Here is a 10,665-nt window from a genome sequence, read left to right as displayed (position 1 = left end):
TGACGCCCCAATCACCGATGTAACCGAGGATCCCATTACCGAAGATCCTGTAACCGATGGTCTTATAACTTTGACATAAAATTTCAATTTCTGCTTGATGAAAAATTATAATTCATGCGAAAAATTCAATTGCTTCTTTTTCTATACATTTAAATCAATAAATAATAGCCATATCTAATTTTGATTCGAATTTCCATGGAAATTGATTACGGGAGCACGTACAGTACGTCACGTACAGACTACCATACGCCAACAGCTGCAATAAATTAAGAAGTAGTCTACTATTGGATTCCCAGTGTGACATTTTTGGAAAAGGTCACACAAACTCAGCAAAGTTTTTCTATCCAACTGCCTAAAATCTAATTCATTTAAATCACATCACCATTCCAAAAATAGGAGAAGATAAGGAATCCAACCTTTTAGTCGTCCTTGTACATTTAGAGGGTAGGGCGATGAAAACGGTTGCGTCACATTTTGTTTACAGATAAATATGCAAATTTTTCTTACCTATTCCCTTCCGCCATTTTCTTTACCAGAATCGAAACGAACCATTCCCTCCCAAAAATGCAGCCCTATAAAAACGGTTCAGCGCTGTGCCGATTGTGTCAGTGTCAAAAGGTTACGAGCGTACAATGACATTCTTTTTCACTGTTGTCACCCGAAAACAATTTATTTCTATTGTTATCAGTTGACCAAAAACGATTTTTACATTTTTCACCTGTTGGTCAATTTACGTGCGGAGAAGTTTCGATGACCTTTTTCTGTTCAACTCCGCCCTCCACGTCTGGCAGTAGATCGCGGTGTATAAAACGTCGATGCGGCAGGATGGATTTTAATCAAAACAATTCGCAGAAGATCGAAGATGTTGTTCAAAGCTATTCTCATCGCTGTCGTCTGTTCGATGGCCGTGGCCCAGTCAGATTTCCCTGTCCAGCAGGAGACGGCCAGATTTCTCGCTCTTCAAGTCACGAAAACAACCGTTCAACTTGTAACAGTGTAAGTTGTTATTTATCTTTTTTTAAATGAATTCAAAATGTAATAAGGCGGGAATTATTTTTGAATTTCAGGACGGTGGACGAGACGAAGAAATCGCTGTGCGCCAATTTGGTGGATGTCACTGGAGCGTGTCAACGACGAAAGAGAGGCATGGACAAACCGATCATTCTTTCTTTCGACAACGACGATATCGACCTGTATCATCCATCGCCCGTCCAACAGTAATTGATGCATACATTTTTTTTAAAACCACCATACATTGAATTTAATAACAAATGAAATGCAGAGTTGAAGCTACACCGGCCGTTGATTTAGACGCACCAGGTCGTGTTGAAATTCTGGAGAGTTCCAGCGAAACGCCCATTGAAGTGGACATTGTAGGCCTACAGAGCGAGTGTTACGGCCGTCGATTTGGTCTCGTTTCAGCCTTAGCTTCCGGCGTGGCTTCCGTTTTGCCGGAAGTCAGTAGCGATCTAGCTTCGAGCTTGACCTCTGTATTGAATTTGACGTTGAGATTCAAAACGACGTTGACGGCCACGGTGACGGTCACGAACACGGTAACCGATGGAAGTAAAACTTTCGTCGTGTCCGGATGCACGCCCAGCCCTTTCTTGTATCAGACTTGCTAATTTTCTTCCAACTCGATTTATTTTGAATTGACATCAGTTATTTGAAATTGATGCCGATATATTATTTAAATACAGTAAGCGGGGTTAAGTTTTTCTTAATGTTTGCCATTTATCATACAAATACTTGTGTTCAGGCGCACAATGTCTTTTTCCATTACATAACAATTCTATTCAATCAATTCCCATTCTTCTGATGACCGTTGCAATGCATTTTCTTCCCATTCTCTTTGTATTCCATGTACAAGCTATAATAAATACTTAAACAGATTGCGTAGGTGGCCAAAAAAAGATGGAAAGCGGGGCAACATGGCATAGAAAATGCCAACAAGGCGGTTGTATACGGTTAATAGAATAAGATATATTTTTAAGGCTATATAGTCTGCGTGTAGAATCGAAAGAGAAATGCGTGAACGTGATTCTCGTGCGTGATGGGCACCAGCAAATCGCTGTGTAAAGTGTTTCTCTTTTGTTGGCCGATTGTCGTGTGGCGAGCCGTCACCTCTATATATATATATAGTGTTATCTTCGGGAAACGCGAGAATAGATTATTGCCGTCTGAAGAACATCGGAGAGCACTCTCGGGAAAAGCGTTGTCCCATCAGCCGAAGGAAAATAGAAGAACGAAAAAAGGTATGGCTATATTTCTATAAAAATGTCCTCAATCAGTTTATGGGTTGATGGCTTGTTCCGCGTGAGCTATACATTAGAAAACAAGTTTGATCGTAATTTTGAAAATCGTATTTTGAATTTGGGAAAAAATTCGCGGTTTTAAATGCTCGCTTGCCAATTGTGTTTTTAATGAAGAAAAAACCGAGAGGGCCATTTGATCGAAGCGTTTGGGAAGCGAAGGGATTAAATCACCTAGAGTGCGTATATATCTAAGGGAAATGATTAATTCATCAAGAAACAGCAGCAAAAAGAGCTCACGTTTGATCAAAAGTTTAATAGTACCCTAAAGGGGTTATTCACAAAAGAACTTGCGGGGTTTATTTACGTAGGGTAAATTTCGCGAGCTCTTGAAAATACAAGTAGGAAGGACCTATTTATCAAGACCGCAGCTGCTATTGTTTTAAAAGCTATTGATCTATTGCCTGCAGGTTGCTTTTGTCTCTTGTTGCTTTGATAGTATATAGCTAATGTTAATTATATTATAGTATAAGGCTATATTTGAAGCAACAGGGCCATCCATCTTAATATACGGTATACAATTGGGTTTAAGACGCTAGTAGATAGACGGATTAGTCGCTAAATGAATATCAATAACATATTGTACTGGATGTTTCTATGTGTACAGCAGTTGTGTTGGGCCTATAACATGCGGTGAATCCCATTCAATCTTATTCTCTGGAGAGATGTTTTTTTTTTCGATCAACCTGTTCCTATAATTAGTTTTTTGTTTTGTATGCGTCATCAGAATTAAATGTATATGGTGTGTATTTAAAGTTGATGTGGGGTAATTTTGTTTTTCTTTCTAAATCTATTTAAAACAAAAATGAACGATGGGAGTCGATGGAAAAATCCATGGACTTTGCACGCTGTGTGCTCTATTATTATCTGGGATGACACATGAGGGGTTTTTATAGATTCACGCGTTCTTTCTTCGTATATACTCCCGGGGATTCTGTTTTTTTTTTTGTATTTCATTTTTTTCCCGACGGGCATCTGTTTATATCAGAGCGTGCCAGCCATTTTCACGCCTTGTACATACGTATAGGTCTTTGCCTGAATTTCGATTTAGTTATTGTATACAGTCATTAAATATGAGTAGGTATTTTTTTTTAAGAATTTTGTAATAAATTATTTATAGGCGAAAAAAAAAAAGAGATTCTTGTCGATAAATCTGTCGTGAGGAAAACCAATAGAACACGTGAAAAAAACTGAACATTTTTCGAGTTTAGGATTGCCGCGAAATCGATTTCTGCATCAATCTTCTTATTGTTTTTACTGAATCTTATACGTAAATACTAAAAAAAATAAAGTCCTTGGGCATCGGTTGTTGCTATCGCCCGAAAAAATGTCCACGTTGGCAAAACATCTACATAAAATTTATTTTTGCGTGTGTGTGTGTCTATAATAACAACTCGAGTCTTGTTTGTTTTCCTATTCAATCATGTCTTCCCCTATACCCCCTACTGGTCTGAAGCTCTCCGCGTATTGATCCGGCCACAATATATTTTATCAGCTGCTTTCTTGCCTCAGCACCCACTCTCTGCACAACGCTTTATACTCACTCCCAATTCTGCCTACATCTACCAGGAAATTTATTTATAGTTTCCATTTTATTTTTTAAAAAATTTTTATTTTTATACGATTTGTCAAGTGTGTCGCATTTCCTGTTGGTGCATGTATAAATTTCATTCTTTTATTAGTTAATCAGATATTTATAAGACATCCTTGTGTATACATGCTAAAATGCGTTAGCTGATGCTATTTATTTAAACGACTTTTTCATTTTACAAAAAGAAATCACGTGTCCATCGGCGATGGGCAGAATTAATCGTGGTGTCGTTATATTTACGACAAACATCAAAGACCCGTAAAAGTAGAGCAGCAGCACACTTGATTTTATCGTACACAGGCCCGGATTAGGCTAACATATATGAAGATACACGCCTCTGTTTACATCAATTCCATTGGCGTACCAACTTTTTTTTCGAAACTTTTCACGATCCTAAAGGGAAAGAGAGACATCATCACTTGATGTCATTATATCCGTCTCGTCTGACGATGGAAAGTAAAACTTTTCTTAAAACTCAAATCCATCAGAAGATTCGCACTCTAACATATCCTCCCCTTACATATTCTTTGATTTTCAACGAGCCACTTTTCATGCTTGATTGCAATGGAAAAGGGAGATTCGAGCCGGATTAACTCCCCATATCAATGGGCTGCTCTTCAATCTTTTATATGTGTATCGCGGATAATACAAAGTTCGCGATCATTCGACAAAAAGATCTATATATCCAGGCTTTTTGGTTCAATCGTTATATATACGCACATCATCTCTTTCCCTTTAATGGCGAAAACATTTCTCAGTTCAAAGTTTTGTTTTCTCCCTCCCACGCAAAAGATATATTGATTATATCGATGGCATTTATCAATCACATATTTCTTAATAGGCATAAAATCGTATGATGTCATCTGAGGTTGCGTGTAAAAGAATTAAATAGCTCATTGTCTGTTGAACAACAAGGCAACTGTACGCGGACACAGCAAAAAGCGATCGATGGGCTGGCGGCTGTAGGCAGTATACAGAATGCGTTCTCGACCAATACAATTGAATAAGACTCGATTGGGGAGTGCGCTGCACGAGTATAATCGTATATACTTAAAGAGGCCGCTCTATATGTCCTATATAGTAATTTCTAGTTCTACATTTTTTTTGCGTTGGCGCATGGAATCAACCGCTAAATGTGGCCCTTTTTCATGTTTACACATCCGGAAATCTGAAGGAGAATATCATTTCTCCATCGATGTGGAAAGTAGCTATACCCGTCTTTCTATTTTGTGTATGTCAACCTTACAATGAAAAAAAAAAGTCTGTTACACAGAGACATGGTATTCATGGTTTTATTCTTGCAGACTTGCTGCTGGTTGTATGTGGAACACTTTATAGACATGTTTAAAGAATAGAGGAAATAAGCAAACTGTCCTTCCTTTTCATCTCTATATACCCATACATCAGCTACAGATGTGTGTCTGCAGTCTATTTACTAAAACTCTCGTGAATTCAATGCGAAAGAAAGGTTTTATAGTCTACTCGTGCATTCTGCTATTCAATCGTGAGTAAACAGAAATAGGAGAGGCTAAAGTATATAACTGCGTACGATTTTTAGAAATGCGTGTAATTTGATGATAAAGAAATGGTTGACTGGAATAGCACGTATTTAAAAAAAATGACACCATGTTAATCAAAAATTTTCGTCTGTGAAAAATTCCATTATTGAAATTGGCGTTTAACTTTGAAATAGAACTGTGCATTGAGTCTGCCCAACTGAGCAGAATGCCTCGAGTCGGCACAGTTTACCACTTGAGGACACTTTGCTATATATATCGCAAAGGGTATATATAATAGACATCTCTTCGTATATTTTTTGAAAGGATTGTCATTGAAAGATGCTCTGTGCTCTCGTTTTTCGTCGAGTAGATGTGGTTCTGCGCGCCCCATTCGTTCTTTAATGGTTAGGAACGAAGGAGCACCAGTAGTGGCTCCTGCACTCTGCCCAGGCCAACAGAACCTAACGGACGCGCACAACTATTTCTGCTGGCCGGGTATATTTCGTTCGGTGTGTGACTTACTGTTCAAATATTTTCAAAGCCAAGAATGGTGAAAAACTTTTCGATGTTTGGATAAAATAATAACGGAATATTGAGACGTTCGATGATGTAAACCAATTAGTGCAGTTGGGCGAGTGTGTGGAGGCTGGGAATATTTTTGGATCGGATTCTGTGAAACATTTCAACTTTGTGAATCGTCATCAGTGACAAGAGAAAAACATTCTTCGTAATTGATTGGTATTTTGCTAGTTGTTTTAGCAACCACGTCTCATCTGAAAATCAATTTAGTGGCAGCCAATTGAAAACGTGCAGCACCCAAAGTGAACTTGTTGTTTTGACATTTTTCAGGTTTGTTTATGTTTTTCTTTTCTCGATTCCAATCTTCCCCCTTTTGTTTGCTTTTTCATGTGGGGGGTTAGACTGAGCCTCTCTGTAATTCGATTGAGGGCGTTCGTTATTCTATATACCGTGACACAGCGACATCATAGTCTGTGTTGGATAAATCTAGTTAACGCCGGGCTGTCGGATTATTGTCGTTTCAACGAATGCTGCACAATTGGCTGTGGAAAGACATGCATCAGTAAATGGGACGTTGCATTTCTAAAAAAAATGATTTTGCAATATACGTTAATAAATTTACGAATAGTAATTTTTCTAGGTTAAAATCGATGCAACTGAGAGGATTAAATAATAAATGGATAAAAGTAAATTTTGGCCAACCTAATTACAAATTACTGAAATTAGGAAAGATGATGGAATGGATGTGTAAAACTGACAACTCGGCAAAAATGAGCGAGTGATTTTTCGATAGTTTAATCGTTTTCGTTATATGGAAAAGTTTTCGCGCGTAAATCAACTTTTCGTGTTTTCTCATCACACGAGTTGCACTGAAATAGTTTCCCTTCTGAGTGATGGATGAAATTCAGAAGTAAAACTTTCCAGCATGCCATTCATCATCGCCCACATTTTCTAGTGGGCCGATACAAAAATGTCGAAAATGTTTAAGAATCGATTATCAAATCGAAAATGCCCAATGCGAAAAGGCTTCTTTTGACCTGAAAACCCCGATTTCCGCCCATTTCTTTTGTTCGCGGTCAACAACGTGGTCGTCTTGCCAGTGGCGCTTAATTTATTGTACAATTACGTTCTTCCTCGAAACTTATCGATTTTTCACACGCACGTGTGATGGGAAAAAAGTGATATGGTGGACGTGAGTACCCAATAACACGTTAAGTAATTGTCAAAAGCATTCGGTAGTACAGTTTTGACCATTTGTGTCTTTCAGAGGAAGAGACGAACAGCCCCCACGATATTATCGCCATTGTTTTCACGAACTACTCTTGCCCGACAGCTTTTTGTGCTATGCCAGGCGCGTGTGTGTGTGCGTTTCATATTGTTTTATAATTGGATTTGACTCTAGGGGTGTACATAGGTTTTGTGGTTACTGAACGATGGATGTGTTAATGTATTTGTGTGTGACACAACAGAAAGCGAAGCACCAACAACCAGTCTGGGTGGTTGTCAGAACATGGAGAACTCTTCAGGTGCTGCCAGTCGACCCATCACAGCACCCACCGTGACGGTCAGCGGAATTGGCACTACGAGAAGCGGAAGTCCTGGCAGCAATCACGTGGTGATGAAACCTGCATCAGCTACCGAAAGCATCACCAGCATCACGGCTCATCGAAGAAAACGTTTGGTACGTTCTGAAAATGTCTGCTGCAGTCATCACCAAGGATGGGAAGCCATCTTTCGTGAATCTTTACTCCACATGGCATGGCCAATCTCGATGAGTCTCGGATCAGAACAAACCGATTCACTCGACATGACAGATTTTCTACCGCTGAAAATTAGGTGAGTCAGAAAACTACTTAACTTCTTTTTGGAGTGGGTGGGGAGTTGGCGACAGCAATCTGTTTTTATAGCAACATTTGGATCAAAGGTTAAATAAGCTTTTTCATCATCCCGTCATGTGTTGCATAGCAACGGCGTCAACTTGCAAGTTTTTTGTTGGAACTCTTGTTCTTTCTCATATCGAAAAGTTTAACATTGATGTTGCAAACCAGCGGCTAGAACAGCTCTAGAACGATGTGCACTAAATGTAATCATAAAACAGCTGGAAAGATTAAAATCTTTCGGAAGCATGTGCTATCTTTGTTGACATGGCACGACATTTTGAATCGAAATGCTTTTTATTTTGTTGAATGCATTGTGGCGACATGCTCCCCGCCTCTTTTATCCTTTTTGTTTTTTGTTTTGAATAATTCATATTTGATATCGTTAAAAGAAATAGTCTTTCTTGGCGAATTTTGAATCAATTCGGCTGCTACGTTGGTAGCCATGTTGGATTTTCAGACAGCTTTCCCGCCCAATTATCTTTCATGTGTTTTTGTTGTTTGTTGTTTATTGAACTTGGCAATGTCATCAGTTCTTCCATAAATGTACGATGAGGACAGAATTAACCGGTAATTCTGTGTTATGATCCGACGGGTCAGAGAGAACGGAACAGAAATTACCCACGAGTTGAGCTCTTTGTCAAGATCAAGATATTAAGAAAACTTTAGTCTGATCGATAAAAAAAAAATAAAATTCGTTTATTTTTTTTTTCGTGCATCAAGACGTTGTGCGCAATGGAGGAGCGTTAACATTCATGTCTCTTGTGACTGTGGTGCAATCTGCATCAAAAATGGTGGGATTCTTTACATTTTATTTAAAGAGAGGAGAAAATTTGGCGTCATGTCAACTTTTGCTGGTTTTTACTTTTTTTATTATTTTGGCGCGGAATTTAAAATCAAATTGTTTGAATTTTCCTATGAAAGTTGATAGGCAGGACATTGATGGATTCCATAACCTGCCAGAATTTCTTTTGCTATCCTAAATAGATCGATAGGCGATAATGTCTTGCGACGATGAACGATCTTGCTTTTCTTGTTAACCCGGCCTTTTTTCCACCCCAGTCAGTGCGGATGGACCCCAAACTTTTTCGTTTGACATTTGTCCATCGAATCGATCGAAAACCGGGGTCGAATGAGTCTTCGTTTTGCCTATTTTTTTTTTCTTTCGTTCTTATTCTTATCTTATTTTTCAATAGAAATGCAAAAAGTAAACAAGAACTTAACAACAAAAAAATAAGCTACGGGGGACATTTTTTCCTTTGCCCTTTTTACATCTTCTAACGGATTCAAAGACTTTGTCGAGATCTTTCTCTCCGTTCGTCTTTCCGATTTAAAAAAAAAGCGCAAACACACAAAAGACTTATATTTTTCTCGTCGTTTTTTCCTTATCGTTCCAATTGTTGCCTAGCGACTTCATTCCATTGCCGTCAGATGGCCCATCAAAATGCCCCACTTTTTTTGTTGACTTCCTGTTCTCTTCATACACACAGACAGGGTTTCTTTTGACTATCTTGATTAAATAAATAATTGGAATCGAATGTTGATGCGATAGTCAGAGTGCGTCTGAAGAGCAAAAAAAAAAATGGCAGGGGGATGGGTGAAAAAGCATCAGATTCTCTATTATTCACATTCGGGAGAGTTGCCGGGGCAACCGTCCAAGTGCGTGTAGCGCATTTGGGCTAGCCCTCCCCATGCGAAAACATTTGAATATTCAGCTGTTGAATGCAACAAAGGAAGGCAGAGCTGAAGACACGGGGGAAAGGGGAAAATAAAAGGGAGGGGGGGGTCGATTTGGTTTACCCAAAACTTTGGGAAAAGTGAAAAGTTTGTGTTTTGCGACAGTTGTCTGTCCTCCATCCACTCTCCGGTGGATCAATAAAAAGCTAAGCCTCTGATTTGTTGTTGTCTTTTTTGTGAAAATCGCCATTTTCTTTAAAACATTCCGCATGTGCTTTATTACGATGATCAGGTAGTGCTTGCGAAAGTATTGAAAATTATTTGCTCGGATAGGGAAGGAAAATGGTCGTAATAATGCCTTCAGGAGATGCCGATCTTTATTTACCCAATGAAAAGCGAATGATGTGTAGTTAGGTTTTAGCGAAGGGCATCCGTGTCCTTGGATATTGCTCCACATACGTGCTTGTCCTCCATAAAATAACTGGAAGAAAGGGGCTGAAAAAAAAAGTTGGACTTGGATTGTTAACGAAAAGAGGGGGACTGCTGTTGATGCCATCTGAGTAACGTAGTCGTACAACTACTTGCAAGAGTAGTAGAGAGATAGACGGAACCCGGATAAAGAAATAGACGCGGGCGCATATATTTCCGAACCTCCTGCACACACACACACAAAGATCCGGTCCCACTGATCTCTGCGCCACACACGCCGAACATTTTCAGTCGCTTGCCGAAGTCTTGTACAAACGGCTGCGTTCCCGTTACTAGCTCATACAGGGAGAGGGATTAATAATTTTTTATTTATTTATTTAGTTTTTTTTTAAGGGTTTGGCGATTATTTTTGTTGATTTTACTTAATTTTTATTTTATTTAGTTTGTTTTTGTTGTTGTTGCGGGGTGTAAGAACAGTTTGCCCTGCGCGAAGTAAAACGGGGAATTTTATTTTTTGGCGGGGGGATTTGATTTTTGAACGTCATGTCATTTCCGGCGTCGTTCGATTTGGGAAGTCCGCGTTTGAAGAAAACGATCAAATTGCGCTTCCTTTTCAACGGTCACGTTCACGCTCAAACGTTCGATTGCGGTGACCCTGGACCGCCGCTATCTGCGCCCCCAACCACGACTCCGTCTCAATTCCGGTAAGGGAATGTTTTTTGCATTTGCCGCACTCGTTCCATCCAGTGTTTAAATGCTTG

General features: G+C 39.2%; 2 protein-coding genes across 6 annotated transcripts in view; both read left to right on the top strand.

The window, feature by feature from the left end:
• The first annotated feature begins 828 nt into the window (after positions 1–828).
• LOC116926630 lies at positions 829–1,892 on the top strand. The gene is made up of 3 exons (XM_032933556.2): positions 829–996; positions 1,068–1,217; positions 1,283–1,892. Exons 1-3 carry the CDS (start codon positions 863–865, stop codon positions 1,623–1,625), a joined length of 627 nt encoding a protein of 208 aa, XP_032789447.2. The 5' UTR covers positions 829–862; the 3' UTR covers positions 1,626–1,892.
• Positions 1,893–5,836: 3,944 nt separating this feature from the next.
• The window catches only part of LOC116927308 (GTPase-activating Rap/Ran-GAP domain-like protein 3), a 34,707-nt gene continuing 29,878 nt past the window's right edge, over positions 5,837–10,665 (top strand). The window contains exons 1-3 of one of the 5 annotated variants that reach the window (XM_032934303.2): positions 6,987–7,113; positions 7,189–7,284; positions 7,391–7,757. In XM_032934303.2, the coding sequence (XP_032790194.1) occupies positions 7,432–7,757 (326 nt within the window). In that variant the 5' untranslated portion in view covers positions 6,987–7,113; positions 7,189–7,284; positions 7,391–7,431. Of the gene's footprint in view, positions 6,252–6,986; positions 7,758–10,214; positions 10,609–10,665 lie in introns of those variants that run through there. The other 4 variants (XM_032934304.2, XM_032934301.2, XM_045177211.1 and 1 more) reach the window with 4 other exon arrangements.

The sequence above is a fragment of the Daphnia magna genome, linkage group LG7 (assembly GCF_020631705.1).
Source record: "Daphnia magna isolate NIES linkage group LG7, ASM2063170v1.1, whole genome shotgun sequence".
NCBI lineage: Eukaryota > Metazoa > Arthropoda > Branchiopoda > Diplostraca > Daphniidae > Daphnia > Daphnia magna.
The sequence above is the reverse complement of the archived record's forward strand: the minus strand, read 5'-3'. Positions and strand labels throughout refer to the sequence as shown.

Coding starts and splice junctions, on each gene's coding strand:
- LOC116926630 (XM_032933556.2), top strand. CDS start 863: ATGTTGTTCAAAGCTATTCTCATCGCTGTCGTCTGTTCGATGGCCGTG. Junction 997..1,067: donor ACCGTTCAACTTGTAACAGT/GTAAGTTGTTAT, acceptor TTTGAATTTCAG/GACGGTGGACGAGACGAAGA. Junction 1,218..1,282: donor CATCCATCGCCCGTCCAACA/GTAATTGATGCA, acceptor AATGAAATGCAG/AGTTGAAGCTACACCGGCCG.